Consider the following 20,048-nt stretch of genomic DNA (forward strand, 5'->3'; position numbering starts at 1 on the left):
CAATGAGAAAATAAAAATACTTTTAACACATGTACAATATAGCCTAGGGGTGTATAAGATCGGGTTGGTTTGGATTTTTCAAATATCAAATCAAATCATTTGTGTCAGATTTTTCAATCTATAAACCAAATCAAACCAATAAAACTCAGATTTTTCAATCTCGGATTTTTTCGGATTTTCGGGTTTTTTCCGGTAAAGTATTCATAGAAACATATAATTTACTTGTATTTCAAATATTTCTTTAGTCCTACCAAAATACAACTATCTAAGGTGTTTTTTAAGAAAATAACACAAAATATGATATGAGTAATGACACTAAAATATCCAATACAAATAATAATAATAATAATGAAATCTCGTAAAATAAATATTGCAAATTAACAAGTCAAAATGAAAATGATCATAATTTAAAAGTACTAAATCATGCTAAAATAAGTTTAATAAGTATTAGTTACATGACTAAATATTAAAGGAAATTAAAATTAGATTATGTATTTGAATTGTCTAAACCAATGTAAAACCAAAGAAAAAATATTCAATATTATTGTCATTCTTAGTGTTGAATTGGTTTTCTTTTTGCATTAGTATAAATTTGATTTTGATTTAAGCTTTATTATAATTACCAACATATGTGGACGATAATCTTTATTGAACCATTCAGAATTCTAAGTTTCAAACTTGAAATAATATATTAAAAGATAAAAACTATGAAAAAGTATAAGAAATATTTAAAATTATATCAAAGTAAATATTTTTATGTATAAAATAAAATTTTAAAATTATATATATAATGTCGGGTTGATTTGGTCTCGGGTCGGTTTTTTTTATTTAAAACCAAACCAATCCAAATATAATTGGGTTTTTTTTCAATATCAAACCAAATCAAACCAACCACTAATCGGAATTTTTTTCTCAATTTACGATTTGATTCGATTTTGTACACCCCTAATATAACCATCTTTTAAAATCGTTTTTCCTTCTGTAAACTCTGTACACATTTTTTTAATTATAAAAGAGTGTGAATTTGGAGAAATTTATCAGAATTATGTTGAACTTTATGCATACAAGAAGGGGACAAGTGTAGTGATAAGTACTCATGAGTACTGCCTACATTTTCTTGCATGTCTTTGAATTCCCAATTTAATGAAGCTTAATATTACACGTTAGCTTTTTCAGTAGCATACATTAATACAATTAAAATATGGTCCAAGAGTTATCCTCTAACATAAAAAATAATAAATAAAAAAAAAATAGCAGCATTAATATAATTGTTGGTACATTAAATTTAGTGCATGATAATAATAAATATAAATATTTATAATAAACATTTTATATAAATGATGCTTTAAATACAATAATATTAACTTTATTACTATTAAATATCTTTACGACAATAAGTATTACAACAAAAAATCTATTATTACTAAAACTGTCTCTTTTATGGTAGTGTAATGTCCATTCATATGGACACATAGCATTGGGTTTGACATAATAAACTGCTAGGGTAAAAAGGTTTTACCCCATCAAGTCACTCAAAAGCTCTAGATTATTTTACATCGAATATTATGCATTAGAAATTACGTATCTAAACAAAGTAATTGACCTATTATAGTTGATAAATCTAAGTTGTTCGAACTTTGATGCGGACATCTGATACGAGTATGGGTTTAAAAGTTGGATTCTTCATAATCTAAATTTTAAGAAATTAGTATAAAAATCAATGAAAATTGATTTAAATATATAAAAATAGAGCTATATGGCTAAATTATGAGGCATTATGTGAAAAACTTATAAGATATTTCGTGGAGAAACTATTGATCAAGAAGAGAATACAAGAAGAAGAAATAGCCCCCTTGTCAGCTCAATTTTCTTCAGCTTCATTGATATAGCCTTTTGTTTTAGGTATTTGCTCCAAATTCCTCTGTTGATTTTGGTCAAAGTACTCAAAATTGATTGATTAAATCTGATATAAATCTCATATATACTCACATCCACAACTACAGCCATACATCATATTGTATTGATACGAGTGAGACATGAAAATAAAGATTTAAGCAACTTAGAATAAAATTATATCGATGGCGTTTATAGAAAAACTACATTGTATATAATTTAGATGTTGCCAACCCTTAGCCGGCAAAGAAACGGATAATGAGGAGAAAAGTGGCTTTGGAGTTGATAAATAACCAATAAATTTGACATAATTAATTAAGGGAATTCCCTATAAACACAATGTGCGTGGCCGCAAGAGAGAAATTCATGAAAAAGACAAACTTGTAGAGACATATCATATTAATTAATTTTTCATACCAAAGACAGATAATTCTTCATTAGAATTCCAAAAAATACAACTATTCCCCTTTCTCTTCTCAATATATATATACACACACACTAGTGTATCTCATTATGTTTATTTTTCCCTTCCTTTCCCTTCTTGTTCAATGTGTATTATTTTGCTTTGGGGTAAATAGCCCTTTTTCTCCTCAAACTTGGTTTATCTGATGCTTGATTGAAGCTTACTTGCAAGCACAATATTTGTATCTTAGTCCTCTCTCTGGACAACCTCTAATCAGAGAAAGAAAATGTATATTCTATATCAAACTTGTAGAATCTATATATATTCTACACGAAAAAACACATTAAACACAGATCTAATCAAAGTAATACTACTGTTAAAGAGAAAGTTACAAGATCTATTGGAACACTACACTAAAAGTGTGTTGAATCAAAAACAGACAGTAAACGTCTTTAATATGGACACTTTATTATTCTGTACACTTGGAATGCACATAAAAATATAGCTAGAGGTATAAAATCTAATGATCTATAGCTAGCAATATACATATTGCTCAATCCTTCAAAATGAACAACTTTTATAGAGTCCAAACATATCCGACAACATTTTTGAAGAATTCGAACAAAGACAAGCAAATATCCTTGTTTTAAGATGACTTTGGGTATTGGAATAATTGCATACCAGGCATGAAAGTAGGGTAAGTAGTAGATATTGGTGGTGTGAAATTTGCAAGTTGTTGTTGGTGGTGAGAGCCTCCTGAGGAAGTTTGGTTAGGCATATTGTTGTTGCCTTGATCATATAATATCCCTTTAAAAACATGTCCTGCTATCTTCACTGATGTCTGATAGGCATATTGATCAACCACATTATCTACTGAACTTACTCGAACACAACGAAAAATCGCTGGTAAACTCACTTCTGATGGAAGTTCTTCTTCTGAATCTCCACCTAAATGTAATTGTAAATAGTGTTTCAAAAATAAATATACATTGATCAACTTTTACACTATTAAACTAGTGTTTGGCCTTTTGAATCAGATCTTTAAAATTTATCTTTAAATATCTGTTTAGTCATGAAATTTGATATACTTTTGAAAAGTCTAAAAACTAGCTCAACCCATATTTGGTGAGAAATTTCACTTCGAATCATAAAGCCTCAATTTCTTTTTTCCAAAAATGCGTGTTCAAACTTCAAAAACTCAAATTTTCAAGTTATCGTAGCACATAGTGTATCTTAGTTTTTCATCAATCCTTTTATCCCTTATTCTTCAAGAATGAGATCTTTTCAAGTTTGAATTTGATCATTTGAAAATTGGGTTCTAATTAATTCCACTTTATATTTACTATAACATGTATTTTCCATTTCTCTAGTAAAAGATGATCAAGAAGGACACACTTTTTAGTGTACTTATTATCGTGTGAAGTTACTAATCTCATTTTTGATAAACAATTACATATAATTATTTTTTAAATAATTTGACAGTGCACAAAATTCTTTAACTCCCCAAATGTGTATATAGAAGTTAATTATATAGCTAGTAAAAATTTGGCATTAATTTTTTTTCACCAGTATTTGTCATAAATTGTAATTACCACTTGAATGTAATTAATGTGCAAGTAGTGTGACTCTACTCATCCATCGATCTAAAGTTGGATCATATAAGATGATTCAAGAAATAAGTAAGAATAGTATGTCTAGCTACAATATATGACAAATCCAAGATTTTTTATTAAATGGTTTAAAATATATGAAGAAGTAAACACACAAATCAGTCGAGAAGAGAAGAGAGTTTAACATCTATGCACACATTAAAAAAATAATTTTAATCATATATAAATAATATAATTTTTCATCCATCTAAACTCCTTGGCTAGTTAGGTATAGCAATAAATTGTACTAGCTAGCTAGGGTTTGATGGTACTAGTATTCGTGAAGACATATATGAATGTATGAATTATAAATACCTGTTTGTAATAGCGCGTGATTTTCTCTATGTCTTTTAGGGTTTGGTTGTTGAACAGTTGAAATCTGATGATGATGCTTTGGACGCCTCGTAGAGACGGGGATCCAAGTGCTCTTAACATGAGTTTGACATTGATACCCTTGAGTTTTACAACAAGTTCTGCATCTAAAATACAAACAATCTTTCTTTGCTTGATTTCCACAGTCTTCACATCTCTTGTTATTTGATGATGATATAACAATTCCCTCATCTTCTCTCATCATCATTTTTTTCACTTATTCTAACTTTCATTTCACTAATACTATTGGGAGCTACCTAATTTTCATGACTTTCTTCTATTCCAAAGAGAGTTTTTTCATGGCTCAAGATAATAGTACTATATGTTGGATGAGTCTTTTCTTCTTTATCAGTTAGAAATGTACCTTTTCATCTACTCCCAATTTTATTTTCTTGGCACCAAAAAGAAAAAGGGATTTATTTTTTTTGGAAAGGACACATACTACATATCATGTGGATGTTCCTTTCTAATCATTCATTAGATTTTGAAGTTTATGAATTTTGAATTTGTTATCAAACTTATAACTCGTTTTACTTATTAGATGATGAAATTAGAATTTGAAATTTATGTATTGTGAATTTATTATCAAACTTATAGCTCCTTTTACTTATTAGATTTTAATGATTTTTGTAATATAAAAATGAAGTTTAATTAAGTTAAAGTTATTAGATCTTCTATCAAGTCGGAATTTGAAGTTTATGAATTTTGAATTTATTATCAAACTTATAGCTAGTTTTACTTATTAGATGATGGAATCAGAAATTGAAATTTAAGAATTTTGATTTTATCATCAAACGTATAGCTCCTTTTACTTACTAGATTTTAATGATTTTTAACATAAAAATGAAGTTTAATTAAGTAAAAGTTATTGGATCTAGTGAAAACTTGTCTTTGGTATTCATCATTAAGCCATATACATAACTAGAGCTATTTTAGGCGAAGGGTGGTTTTGGCTTATCCAAGATTTTGAGATGATAGGTGCATTATTATGAAAATATGGATCTAAGATATAAATTTGATCGGTTTAAAATTTAGGTTCTTATCACTAAAAATCGTTAAAATTATAGGTTCAAAATTGATTCTTATATATATTCAAATGGTATATATATATATATATATATATATATATATTTCGTACCAAAGGTATGGAGATCTGAATCCATTGATTGTATGTTATATTATTCAATACTACTAGTTATAGCATACACATTTAGTTTAATTATATAAAAAAAATTGCAGTGCTAAAAAAATTAGAAATTTCCAATGTGACAAACTTGAAAATTTTGAAAGATTAAAGTTATATATATAAAGTGCTATCAATAACCATTTAGAGATGTGTTATCCAATTTTAGAAAGAAAAATAAAATAAAATAGATAGAAGATTCAAATTTCACCTCACTTAACAAGGCGTACTCAATCATCATTGTATAATTATATGATACTTTGAGTGTGGTTCACACATCTATATTTAAATATATTTTTTTAAAAATACAACACTACTATATATGATTTCGGGAAGGGAGCATGGGTTCATGTGAACCTGGTAACCCCTCCTGCATACACTCCGTCCTGGTCCGATGCATATTTTTTGTTGAAAAATTATGTGATTTACAAAAAGTAAATATTAGTAACTATTATGAGTACACGTCTATTTAATTTTACATGCCTTTTTCAAATTCCTGACTCCGTCAATAAGAAGTGTACTACTTAATAGAAACCTACTAACTATGACTGCAATAATGTTACATTTTATCGTAACAAGAAGGCAAAAGAAAGGATATTATTTTTTGTTCAAGATATAATTACTTCGACTGTTGATAGCAGTAAAAAGAAAATAATGAGAAGACAAAGACAAGGGACAAAGGCTTATTATTTGCAAACAGCACTACGTACTGCTTAAAGTGTAAAACAGCTGATCATATAAATTATAATTGATGTGCCTGAAAAATTAATTACACTACATATTTATGTGCACTGAGGAGGAAATATATTTAAAAAGAGTTTATTAATATGAAAAAAACCGTCTACGGGTGGTTTGAGAGTTCGGTATTATAATGGACAATTTTTAAACTTTAAACATCAAAAGGGACCTTTTCTAAAACACACACCAAAACGGATAGTTTGCCCATTTATGGGCGATCTACAACTACCAGCTTTTAACGTACGTCGTAGTCTCCATTAACTCCAAGTTCATCCAAACCAATACTACACAAATCTTAAAGGTAGTTCACCCACAAATGGGCAAACTATAATTCTTTTTACTATGCCTACTCATATGAATATATATATATATATATATATCTTTCTTCTTCACGTGAAGGTAAATCTCTTTCTTCAACAATTAATATGGGTTATTCATTCCACATTTTCTCATTCATCTTCTATTTTTTCATACTTTATATTTTGATTTTGATGTTTGTATATTCAGTTGAACCAGATGTTTGTAAATGCAAAAAGTATTGTAAAATGAAAACACCGAGGACTCCAAGAAATTTCGATCGTAAGTTTTGGAGTTGTGCACATTCAAAGGTAAAATAGTTAAGTTGTTCACTTCAAAATATTTGAATATTCACTTGATGTTTTGATTTGTTATTTCAAAAAAATGATGAATGCGATTGCAATCATTTAAAATTTATTAAATATAAATTTATAAAATAATTCGGATTATATTAAATTTATGAATATATTAGTCCAAATAAATTACGAATTAATATAATTTGTTTAATTATTTAAGTTCAATAAATATAGATTTAATTAAAGTCCAGATTAATTGATTTGAGCTACAATAGATGAGCTTAGTTTGCTAAGCACACTGTCATCTCATCCTAGAGGCCCAATTTGGTGTCACGTGGCAAATGATGTGCCATGCCAAGTCAAAATGATCATGACATGTGTCAAAATGACAAATTAAACCCACTCCATAAAGCTCATATGTCATGTCACTAAAACTGATTGCCTGAAGGAAACCCGTTCCTATCACAATTCCTCATTCTAAAACTATAAATTATAGTCCTCGTAATTCAGAAAAGGGACCGGAAATTCTAAACAAGAAGTTAGAGAAAGCTCGTGGATCAAACGTCATAGATTTCTCTATAAACTACTAGTTAAAGAATTCAAGAATTCAAGTTCGAGAACAATCAAGATCAAGACCACCAGATTCAAGAACAAGCTTGAAGCCCTTGAATTCAGATAAACGTCAGATCAAGATAAAGTTCAAATTCAAGTCCGTCGAATATTCAAGAACAAGCTTCAAATCCCTTGAATCCAAGATCAAGTTCAAGACAAATTCAAGAGCCCTTAAATCTATATCTGAAAAGACGAATTCAGATGAATCATAGAGATTGTAACACCCACACTTTGAAATNTTGAATTCAGATAAACGTCAGATCAAGATAAAGTTCAAATTCAAGTCCGTCGAATATTCAAGAACAAGCTTCAAATCCCTTGAATCCAAGATCAAGTTCAAGACAAATTCAAGATCAAGCTCAAGAGCCCTTAAATCTATATCTAAAAAGACGAATTCAGATGAATCATAGAGATTGTAACACTCACACTTTGAAATCAATAAATATGATTGCTGTGACACTTCTCCGTTCTTGATTATTATTTTCTTCACTCAAATTTTATCGTCTACAACGATTATTTTTTATGGATATAAAACATGCCCATAAATGAAACTAACACCATTCTTTTACGGGTGAGGAAGCCCTCTTTCGACGATGATCCAACGACTTCACACATCAATATGAAATTTGTAGAAGATAGAATCTTCTAAGGTTATTGCTAAAAGAATTAGAAGAAAAGGGGAAGTAAGTTTGAAATATATTTGAACTTTGATCGAAATTGTTGTAATAATTGCAAACTTTGGGAAGGACCTTTTACCCCCATGTACTATTTAATAGTGTATTTTAAAGGTATATATGGGTCTACGTGGACATCATAAATATTGCATCATTATAAATAGTAACTTGTCAATGTGGGCACATATATACCTTTAAAATACATCATAAAATAGTGCAGGGGGGTAATATGTCATGCTCAAAGTTTGGTATTATTACAACAATTTCGGTCAAAGTTCAAATATATTTCGAACCCTTTTCCCGAAGAATAACAAAATAAGCATGTTTGAGAACTTTTGGAGTCAACAGTATTGAGCGTCGTAGAAATGAAATGGACATTGCTCCAGGTCGCATGGCACAATGATGTAGTTTTATGTTGGAAAATTGATTATAAGAGGAATCGTTGTCCCCGTCGACCTTAGTAGTTTATTAGAATTGTTGTAAGCAAATAAATATTGAAATTATTTATAAAAAAATTCTCAATTTTTTTTATATTTTCATTATTGAAAAAAGTCATGATTTTATATATCAAAAAGATTTACAATACACTTATGATTGAGAAAGAGATATATATTTAGGTGAGGAGTTAAAAAAGGAATTGTAGTTCGCCAATTTGTGGGCGAACCCTTTAAGATTTGTGTAATATTAGTTTGGATGAATTTGGAGTTAACATGGACTACAGTGTTAAAAGATGGTAGTTGTAGTTCGCCCATAAATGGACGAACTGTCCGTTTTGGTGTGTTTTAGAGAAGGTCCCTTTTGGTGTTTAAGGTTCAAAAAGTGTCCTTTTTGATGTTGGATTCGTGGTTTGACGGACCATGGAATTAGCTCGCGAACCGTCTTGTCTATGGTAAATCAAAGATCCGCAACTTGCAAAGTGGCTTTCAAGACTACGATCCAATCAACGAATTGTCAATTTATATCATGGATCCTCTATGAAGACTAGACCTAGGAGATACAATCACGTGTGACGATTCAAATTACGAAGCCGTACGGACACCTACTCTAATCTAACTAGAAAGGTGAACCCTTACCATCTTTCCCTACAGAAAATAATTAAATAACATTTTCATAAATAAAAATGAAAAACAAATAAATCAATAAGAAACGTATTTTTCAAAAGCCTTGACAAAGTAAACAACTTTCAGAACCTAATCTAAACAGGTACACGAGTTCTTAAAGTAAGGACAGAAGAACAAGATAAATGACACAAAAGATCGATACAACTTTCACTTGAGGATGAAGTAAATGGAAGTTGATAATTAGTATTAGTCTCTAAATTCCTACACTTCAAACAACCTACACCAATAAAGGTGTATGTAGTCTCGGTACACCACATGTACTAAGTAGGCATGATATGTCGGTCCTGATTAATACAACGTAGAACTTTACAAAGTCAACATAAATAATTACATTATTAAGATAACCACATTTTACCACATTCGTAAACCCGCCTTAAAACATCAATTTTCATACATGCAACAATTATTCTGTAGAAATTACAAAATTAAGTTTAATCTACTCATAATACATAATTAGAACAGAAGTAATATCTGGTCACCTGTCACTATAACCAATCAAATATATCATTACATTATCACATGTCAAGTTAAGAAGTAGCCAGATAATTTAAGAAAGCAAGAACTCATTCAAGGTATACAATCAAATCATCAAAAGACAATCATATCTATCATGATCATGCAAATTCATAATTTCTACACTTGATAGGAATCAATTACATACCACTTAAAATCAGTAGTTTCACTCTCATTTGTATACACATGCTAATGGATTTTATGTTTTTCCATCTAGTCATCACCTGCAACGGACCCTAGGCGTCTATGTACCTTACCGATATAATATATACCCGATTTCATTGAAACACTCGTCTATAGGCCCATAACAGACTTGAGTCATTCATCATTTACACAACCGTTCGTCTGTAGGCACACATTGGATATGAGCCACTCATCATTTGAGTAGTGGTAATATACTGACTACCTCTACATATCTCATTATTCTATCCTTTTTAGTTTTCTCACCAAGTATCACATTTTTACTCTTGATCATAATCCTTCAATAAAGTTAATCTTATTAATATGTGCTTCTCTTCCAAAAAATAAAAACCTATATTACAAGACTTTTTAATCACCACTTCGCGCAAATTCAACCTTCCATATGAGAATTTTGAAATCACTAAATATTAAAGATTTTGTCTTACACACAAATGAGTAAATTCCTTTATTGTTCATGTATTTGATGGTTCTCCGTGCAAGTATGTAATAGATTTAATATCTATTGAATCATGCGTTTGTAAGTTAGTAAATGTGTTGATGATTGCTACATTATTAGCCGTCGTTCGTGGTGGCTGGCTGTCGACTGACATACCATGGTTAAGTGCTATGTTTGTAAGATTTCTGTAGATTTTGGAATATTTAAAAATAAGTTAGCTTGAATTAAAATTAATTGCTTAATCAATTAATTATCTAAGCTTTTTGATTTTAACAAAATAGAATATTTATTTACAAAAATAGACTAATTATAATAATTAAACAGTAAATGGCCTTAAATTGGTAATTCAAAACATGTGCTCGATTAATTTTCAAATAGATAATATATGATTAATTTATACTACTAATATACTATACTTAAAAGTTAAAACAATACGTAAGAAAGTGTATTAAAATGTTTCGTCAAATAAAATAGCAAAATAACACCAAAATAATTTTAAAACTATTTTTGATCTTTGAAAAGATTTATTTTTAAATTCTAGAAAATTAACCAGGTAATATAATGGGTTAAATCAACCTAAGATAGAAAAACTAATACAAACTGCATAATTCTCCCAACAAAACATTGAAAAAGCCCCAATTTCAGAGCAAAATCGAGAAACCCTAGAAATGATTAGCTCAGTGATGAAGCAAGTCTCGACCATCTTCAATCGACCGAACGTAGCTCTAAATCCACTAAATTGGGAGCTGCAACAATGGCGAGGCATAAGAGTGAAGGTGAGGAACAACAACCTAGACCAAGCACTGTTTTTGATGCAGAGGAAAATGCAGTCTAGCGGAATAGAACGGCTGATTAAGCGCGAACAGCTGCACCACATCAAGAACTCGGAGAAGCGTGTATTGGCTCGTAAGATCCTTGAACGTAAAATCCGTTCTCAAGAACTCGCTCGGAAGCTCAAATCCATCCTTATAAAAAAAGTCAGGTAAACAAACAAAAGAGTAACTTGTTAATTATTCGATCTATGTGGGATTCATATTCTATTGAACGAGTAATTGTTATTGGATGAGTTTCAATCTAAAAGTAGCACAGGTGGAATGAAAGATGGATATAGAGGATTCATATAGCCGAACCCAACTAATTTGTGATTGAGGTGTAGGTGTTGTTTATGATGTTGCTAAAGTAAGACTAGCAATGTAGTGGATTTTATACATAATACTTTTATTATAAACACAAGCTAAATGATATGAATTGATTGGTAATTTTGACTAGAATTTACGAAGAAGTTCTATCCCTCAAGGAGATTGGATGGGGGTCGGATAAATAGTTGGGGAGTTAAATAGTCTTTTTGGGGATAGAGGACTTGAACCCTCACAATTTTTAAAGTCGACGGATTTTCCTTTTACTATAAATTTCATTGTTGCCGGGATTGACATGTAGAACGGGACTCGGATTTTTCGATTGCCCCCGATGCATGCAATGGAATCGAGTACTTTACTTATTCAACCATTCCCATGACTTTATGGGCTATCTTTCAAGTGTGCCTCAAATAAAAATACTTAATAGCATGGCGATACATTTATAAAAATACTTAATAGCACACGGGGTAGTGTAGGGAAGATTTCTACAGCTCTCAATGGATGGTGTGGGGAACATAGCAAGTTGTTTTTTTTTAATAGATATTAATCATATGTTAATTGACATGAACTAATAACCCTCAGGGGTTGGCCTGCTTGGCCTGCTGGCAATTGACTTGAGCCTTGGGGTTTGCTCCCTTTCAAGGTCTCAAGTTCGAAACCCACTAGGTGCAAACAATTTCTGAGGGCCATCGGACTGGGTAAAACCTGAATTAACCGTGGTGCACTTGCGGGAAACTCCTTGCCGAGGGCCTGTGCACCCCCGGGATTAGTCGGGGCTCAAAGAGACTCGGACACCCAGTGCAAATAAAAAAAAATAAAAATAAAAATTGACATGAACTAATTATTGATAATGACTAGAATTAGCTGATATAGTTACTTCCCTCAACACGGAAACATAAAGAAAAAAAAAAAAGAAAATTGAGAAGTGGACTAATTTCTGCTATGATGTGTAGAAAATTTACATTTATCTCACTGTAAATAAGTTGGCTTGGCAATAAGCTTCAATTACTTTGGGTGGTTGGTTGCATATGGGTGTCTTAGTGTGAGGATTTAGGTTGCTCTACCTTCCATCAGCGAGCTTCAGTTTTGCTTATTTAAGATGGGTGAAAGTTATAACTGATGTTAGTTGCCAAAGAATTTGATCGACTCATTAGGGACCAATCTCCAATTTGTTGTACGTGAATGAATTTATCATGGTATTCCTGAGTCACTATTTAAACAGGCATGTGCATTTCTAATGTAACATAAGGTGGGGATAAAAGGCGTTGACCACTAAAATCTTAATGCACGACACTATAGGGGTGCGCATCGGTCGGTTCGGTTCGGTTTTAGGTGTTATTGGTTCGGTTTATCGGTTTTCGGTTTGTAAATACTTCAAACCGATAACCAAACCAATAACATATTTCTTATCGGTTTTTGGTTAATCGGTTTATGGTACTTAACGGTTCGATTTTCGGTTTAACCAATAAGAAAATACTCATATATATTATATGCACGATAAGAAAATTTTCAAATAAACCATATGATTTTTCCAGCATTTGGCATGAAAGTAATAATCATAAAAGTAACAATCATTTTTCTTGCAAGTTTAGACACTAGACACATTCAAAGGAAAAAGTGTGAAAGTAACAATCGTTTAACCATTAACAATAAGACTAGTAAATTTACTATAGTCTTATTGGGTTATTGGTTTAACCATTAACAAAAATTATAAAACCGGAAACCGAACCAATAACCCAATAAAAAATTTTGCAAAACCGTTAGCCCAATAACCCAATATCAATAAACCAATAGTGTTTTTTTCGGTTCGGTTTATTGGTTAAATCGGTTTTTGCACACCCCTACGACACTATCTAAATGTTAGCAATGTAGGTTTTTTAATCATTGAACCGTCCTAAGTGCCTTGTGATCTGGTGCATTTTACCACGGTGATGACTGAAGGGGATTTATTTCTGAAATCGACTGTTTTCTGTTTAGTTCATAAGACAGAGTTAAGAAGTTAATATATTTTGCACTTTAACCTCTGTAAAAAAGGGAAGAACTCAAGTATCTACATTTACTAATGATATGCTGACTATAACGCGTGTACGCTTGTATGAGTATTGAATTTTAAATAAGTTCCATGGGTTTAGATTAATTGATTTCTATGCAAGTGTTTAGATTAATGTGAAAAATCCATGTCTTTGCCGTGTTTTTAGTCCAAATTTGGATATGATAGCTTCAAAGTAAAGAATTTCGCTAGCATTTCACTTAAATGAAGGGATTTGGCACATGGTGAAATGCAAGCACTGTAGTCTATTTGTTCAGTCTTTCTAACTTAGAGCAACGTTCTTTCACTTGATGACCAAACTGATTCCAGTGAACATTAGCCATTTCTGGTTCTCAGCAGTCAGCACTGAGGTAGGCCACAGTGTGAGTTGTCTGATTGGTATTATTATAGAAGTAGGGGAAGTGGCTATATTTACTCATTCACCTGCTCGGTAACAACAGTTCTCCTATACGGATAATAATAGAAACTACACTTGATCTTTAGCCCATAGGCCAAGAAAGATATAATGGCTGTTTGCTATAATGTGAGGAGATATTTTTTTAACTTTCTGTCTAATATTGTGTTTTTTAAGCTGAAAGGCTATTTAAAATTGTAAAACATTTGTTTGGTAACTGAAACAAAGAAGATTATTGAGAAGTTCTGCATTTAATTGATTAGGGCATATACCACATTGCCAAAAGATGATACATGTGGAATTTGCATCATAGGTTTTGCTCAGCCACAAATGAATTTCCTTCAGCAATGCTCAGAATCATTTCTACCATTTGTATCATGACAGGAAGATTCTGATCTCCTCTGTACTACTAATTACCTTGTGTCATCTTCACATGCTTATCTCCTTAATCCAGCAAATAGGTCAATTGCTCCTCCGTTTCATCAAGGGAAATCTGTTTTTGCTTCTGAAGAAATCAATTAGTGATAATTAAAACCAGTCACTTCCACCATCTTCAAGTCCTTTTCCACAAGTTGCTAATACAACAAACATAACATAAGTTGTTATGTCGCTATAATTAGAAATTTAGTTAATCTGCATGGAAGTTAAATGACTTTGTGTCTGCTTCCACAGGAATACTTAAACTGTAGTTTGACCAGGTCATCAAATTCCCAATCCTGCAAATTCCTTCTAAACATAATGCTCCAGGTAGTGCCATCTTTATTTGAGAGACTGTTGAATCTGGATCCCTTGCTATGTGGAAAAGACCTGAGTAATTATCTATCAGAGAAAAGTTTGGGAAAATTGATAGTAGAGAATGAAAGTATTGTGAAATTTGAGTCTGGAGAAATTGTTAGAGCAGATGAAAATGATACATTCAGTAGAAAAGTTTCTGCTTTAACGTTTCTAAAAATAAATAGCAATTTATAGAACATGCACAAGGATTTAGAGGGAATATTGTGAAGCTTTTAATGGGTGAAGGTTTCACTTCCCAAGTTCCCTTTCATAAGAAGGGTAGGTGTTCTTAATCTCAAACTTGAAATAGGATTTGCAATCCCTTTGGTGTTGCTTGCTTTGCCTTCTCTCAAGTTTTGTGATGTGTGCATATGGAGCTTTGTATCTGTTGCCTACTCCATCCATTGTTCCACACTTTCTGCATTTGAGATGAAATCTACACATTTAATTGCAAAATTATATTTCAAGCTGTGGAAAGTCATTTTTTTGCTCATGGGGTTAGCTACAGAGTTGGGAAATCCATCAGAAATAAATGGAGGGTAATTCCACAGTGCATTATATGGAGTATTTAGAAGGAGAAGAATCATAGGTGTTTTGATGGAAACACAACTCCACTTTATAACTTTGAAGTCCAGATGCTTACTAAACCTTTTTGCATGGTGTAATCTTAGTGTTGTCAATAATTCCCTTATGTATTTATATTTTGTCAGCTCTCTTGATGTTTAGTTAGGAGGCCAAGGCATTTACAGGATCTTACTCCTCTTTTTGTACTCAGCTGCATCTCTAGGTGCTTATTATGAATGTTGAATGAAATCTGACATTACATGATCAAACAAAAAAAGAAAAATCAATTTTGGGGTCTGAATTCTTCTTCCAATGGGAAACCGGTATAACAGGATAATTGCTCGAGATATGAATTTGCTTCCTGCTCTCGTATCTTGGTTCTTGAAGTATTTTCATTCGGACTGGCAGCTGATATAGTTCTGTGTGATTCTTTGTATTTCCATTTTGTGAGCTTTCATCACTGTTCTCTTAAGTTTCTACTGGACAAGCTTTCTTCACTTCTCTCTTATTGTCAATTTCCTGCATATGACCATTAAAAACTGCTTTCATTTGTAATATTGACTTCCCTAACTGCTTTCTTGCAGGGGTTTATAATGGAGGATTCCAGCAGAGTTTGCTTCACCAACTATCCCGACTTGGCAGGATGGTTGCCACAAACATCATTTTCTTGCACCTCCCTATGTGGGCTACACCTTTAAGAATAACGTTTTCCTTTTGATTTTCTATTAGATTTCTCATATACTTGAGGTAGAAATACGGCAGGTGTTAGTGGAGAAGGTCGTTGCTAGTTGCTGCACTATTTTTTTTTTCTGGTTCTTCAGACTAATGGTTAATTTGATAAATTACTTTTCAAAGAGTGTTTATGGCATATGGGGAATGTATGAATGCCCATTAACAATTCTTGGTTTGACAATGCCAAATCTGGTCAGGGACCCTTGACACCTAAATTTGCTATAAAAATATGATACAAATACTTAAGAAGTAGTACTTGATAGATCATCTGATTGAGCTTCTTAATCCATCAACAAGAGATAAATTAAAGGATGCAAAAGATACCAATAAATTTAAGAGAAGAAAAACAATGTAGTAAAGTAGTATATTATGTGAAACATTACATTGTTCTGAATTACATTTTTCAGCAAATTGGCATCCATAAAAAGCTAAATTTTACTACATACATACACATACAAATGTATTTCATAACCTTTAATTGTAGATTCTTGATTTGTCTATAGAACAAGCTGAGTGTTCGTTTTATCGTCCATTGATAGGCTCAAATTGAGCAAAAGCCCCTGACTTGTCATCAATGGCTTGAGCTTCAGTAGGATTTTTATGTTGTTCTGGTGAAGAAATATGTTTGTTATCAGTTGTGACATTAGCATGGGCAACTGTAGCAGGAGAAATTGGTGCAACAATTGCTTTGTTATCGATATCCTGTGTCTTTCCTTGTAACGAGGCTTCTTGCATCTGCAACGCGTACTCCAAATTCCATAAAACATCACCCATAGTAGGTCTGTCAACACCATATTCAGCCAAACACTTCTCTGTTGCTTCCGCGAATTTCTTCATTGACTCTGGATCAATATGTCCTACAAGTGTTGGATCAATTATCTTGTCCAATAACCCTTTTCTTTTCCACTGCATTGCCCATTCTGCCAAATTCACTTGCTCTCTTGGTAATGATGGATTAATAGCAGGACGAGCGCATAAGGCTTCAAGAAGTACAACCCCAAATGAGTAGACATCAGATTTGTCTGTCAACTGTTGCTTCCTAAAGTATTCAGGATCTAAGTAGCCAAAACTTCCCTTCACAGCCGTGCTCACATGAGTCTGTTCTGTTGTCGGTCCATCTTTAGATAGCCCAAAATCAGCCATCTTCGCGACAAAATTCTCATCAAGCAAAATGTTGGTGGTCTTGACATCTCTATGTATGATCCCTGTAGATGCACCAGTGTGGAGGTAATGAAGCCCACGAGCAGCACCAATACAGATATCTAATCGTTGCTTCCAAGATAAAGGCGGCATGTTCTTTCCATAGAGATGATCTCTCAATGGACCATTTTGCATAAACTCATAAACCAATATCATCTCAGCACTTTCATCACAATACCCAATCAACGACACTAAATGTCGATGCCTTAACTTAGATAACATTTGTATTTCAGTCTGGAATTCATTTATACCTTGTTCAGATTGTGGATTTCCTCTCTTGACAGCAACTTTTGTACCATCATCAAGTTCTCCATAGTATACATTTCCAAAGCCACCAACCCCAATTATTTCACTAGGTTCCCAGTTTCTCGTGGCGTCTGACAATTCAGCAAAACTGAAGTATTGACCTAATCCCATGTTTTTTGATGAGAAGAATTGGCTCTTGCTTCGCGAAGATGATGACATAAATGTTGAATCACCAGCTTGAACTGGAAGTAACCAAGACGAAAAACTATTCCTCTTTTGCCAATCTTGTGGTCTCTTCTGCCATTTAACCGCCATTGCACCCAACCCCACAAACGCTCCAAACATCATCGCGAATCCAACATAAGCCACTGTTTTACTTGGACCACTTTGTTTTTGTCCATCAACACCATATTCCCCATCTAAGCTACCAACAGAGTTATTCATTCGAAACACCTCAAGGCCATTTAGAATTGCATTTCTAAAACCTTGAGCATCATTCACAGGAGAAACACGTACAACGAGGGGGTTAGACACCATGGAGGAATCCACAACAAAATCCTTGTAAAAAGCTGTAGACAAATGATTTGTCAATGATGACAAATCTAGCCCGGAAATAGCCATCTTGTCATTGATATACACATTGAAATAGAGTTCATTAAGAGCTTTGCTAATAATATCGCAGAAATGTAGGCGAATCAAGTGAGGATATATAGTATCAATATCCATAGTCCATGATATGTTAAAATTAGCAATTGTAGTTTCTGAATCCGCCATCTTTACAGCAGAACTATAAACTGTTGGTGGCGCGATCAACGGAGAACCTCCTGATGATTTCAAATAATTAATAGCAGAGGCTTGTGTTGATACCTCTGCACCTGTAGCATTGTTTCGAAATTGATTATCAGACATCCAATTTCTTCCAAGAGTATCGTTCGTTGAATCCAAAGCAGGACCACCAACATTAAGCCTATACATTGTCTGGAAATTAGTTTTAGAAAGATCAAATCTCTGTGACACGGGGAATAAAACAGGAACAGAATAATCAAGCATTTTAGCAGGTACAGTAACAAACTCAATAGCATTAACGAATGCAACAGATCCTTGAGCTGGCTCGAATTTAATAGCAAAACGCTCTGAGGTAACATTAACAACAAACTCCTTGACAACAGCCTCATCTTTCCCAGTTTGGAAATCACGTAGAAGGACTAAATTATCCGTTTTAACAGAAAATTTAGCTGTTTTAAGATCATATTCTTCGTATTTAAATGGAAAGAAATGTAGTCTGATCCAATGCAACCCTGAAGTACTGGCATGAAACGTGTAAATAGCTTCAGTTGTGAAGACTTTGGCGTTTACATATAACGTTGAAGGAACGTTGATTTTCTCAGAAGCACAGGCTTGTACATCTTTACCACTATAAGAAAGATATTTTGCGGCATTTTGATCAGGTTGAAAAACTTTATTCCCCGGAAGCGTGATCGATGAAGTTGCACCACAATCAATGAGGAAATTATCTTCTGGAGTGAATACAGGAAATGATTTTGCAGGTACAGCATCATCTTGAGCAATGACAAATGAATTTGTGATAGAAAAAATGAAACATATCAATAAAATGCCCATAATATGGGTAGGGGTAGGGGTAGGGGTAGGGGTAAGGGTAAAGGGTAGGGGTGTTAACTTATGTTTTGTTTTCATTTTTAGACCCTTTGATAATTTTTCCCCAAACCTTAAAAAGATAACAGAAAGAAAGAAAGAAAAAAAATGAATGTGAGAGTTTTCAATTCTGTGTAGTTTTGGCCAATATTATCGCCATGTTTTTGGGGTGAAAAAAAATATGGCAAGTTTTTTTTTTTTGAATTTCTGTTAATGTTGTTGCCTTATTTTGTTACATGTTTTAGTGGTTGAAATGGTTATCTACCGTTGTTTTCTCTCTACTCTTCGTTTTTTTACTTTCCTTTTTTAGAAGTTATAACCTATTTTTAGACATTATTTGACCAATTTGAGACTTAATATATGATTGATTCGTGGAAAAGGGTCAAGAATGTCTTTTAACTATGAGAAATATTGTAAAGTTGTCTGGTCCACATATTTTTATTATTGGTGGATTAGTTCAAATTAAATTTGTCCATCAATTATGAAAAATAAAATAAATTTACCCTTCATCTTAGTTTGGTCTCAAATTAAGCTTATTATGAAGGGATTAAGATTAGCTTGTATTTATCCTTCAAAACTAGTAGAATTCATGTTTTCGATTAATCCATTTTATGTTAGGATAAAAAAATAATTTCTATTTCAAAAACAACGAGAGGACGAATAATAAGAAAAAGATAAACGAACATGAAGGTCCTTAAATATGTTGATTGAATTTTTTGTCCTTCATTAAAAGATTTTACAATAGACAAAATTGACATTTACTATTTTCCTCAAATAATTGTTATTTAATTGTTATCCTAATATTTAGTTCTCAATATTACGAAACATACCATATTTTTGACTTCAGATACATGTATCTGGTGCGTCCAAATTCATCTATATACATGTATTTCAAATATATGTAGTCAAAA

General features: G+C 32.2%; 3 protein-coding genes across 3 annotated transcripts; 1 reads left to right on the forward strand and 2 right to left on the reverse strand.

Moving 5' to 3' along the window:
- Nucleotides 1-2,701: 2,701 nt before the first annotated feature.
- Nucleotides 2,702-4,560, reverse strand: LOC125857418 (protein SHI RELATED SEQUENCE 3-like). The gene is made up of 2 exons (XM_049537002.1): nt 4,261-4,560; nt 2,702-3,244 (listed from the first exon to the last, which is right to left on the reverse strand). The coding sequence occupies exons 1-2, from the start codon at nt 4,523-4,525 to the stop codon at nt 2,943-2,945; spliced, it is 567 nt and encodes a 188-aa protein (XP_049392959.1). The 5' UTR covers nt 4,526-4,560; the 3' UTR covers nt 2,702-2,942.
- A 6,409-nt stretch (nt 4,561-10,969) lies between these two features.
- LOC125857422 (uncharacterized) lies at nt 10,970-16,113 on the forward strand. The gene is made up of 2 exons (XM_049537007.1): nt 10,970-11,370; nt 15,891-16,113. Exons 1-2 carry the CDS (start codon nt 11,057-11,059, stop codon nt 15,898-15,900), a joined length of 324 nt encoding a protein of 107 aa, XP_049392964.1. The 5' UTR covers nt 10,970-11,056; the 3' UTR covers nt 15,901-16,113.
- A 277-nt stretch (nt 16,114-16,390) lies between these two features.
- LOC125857398 (probable receptor-like protein kinase At2g21480) lies at nt 16,391-19,211 on the reverse strand. The gene has a single exon (XM_049536977.1). The coding sequence runs from the start codon at nt 19,177-19,179 to the stop codon at nt 16,561-16,563; it is 2,619 nt and encodes an 872-aa protein (XP_049392934.1). The 5' UTR covers nt 19,180-19,211; the 3' UTR covers nt 16,391-16,560.
- Nucleotides 19,212-20,048: the final 837 nt, after the last annotated feature.

The sequence above is a fragment of the Solanum stenotomum genome, chromosome 3 (genome assembly GCF_019186545.1).
Source record: "Solanum stenotomum isolate F172 chromosome 3, ASM1918654v1, whole genome shotgun sequence".
In the NCBI taxonomy this organism is placed as follows: Eukaryota; Viridiplantae; Streptophyta; class Magnoliopsida; order Solanales; family Solanaceae; genus Solanum; species Solanum stenotomum.

Bases quoted from the DNA above. Each gene is read 5' to 3' on its own strand.
- LOC125857418 (XM_049537002.1), bottom strand. From the start codon at position 4,525: ATGATGATGAGAGAAGATGAGGGAATTGTTATATCATCATCAAATAAC. The intron at 3,245-4,260 runs GTATTTATAATT...AATTACATTTAG, and splicing joins TCACGCGCTATTACAAACAG to GTGGAGATTCAGAAGAAGAA.
- LOC125857422 (XM_049537007.1), top strand. From the start codon at position 11,057: ATGATTAGCTCAGTGATGAAGCAAGTCTCGACCATCTTCAATCGACCG.
- LOC125857398 (XM_049536977.1), bottom strand. From the start codon at position 19,179: ATGAAAACAAAACATAAGTTAACACCCCTACCCTTTACCCTTACCCCT.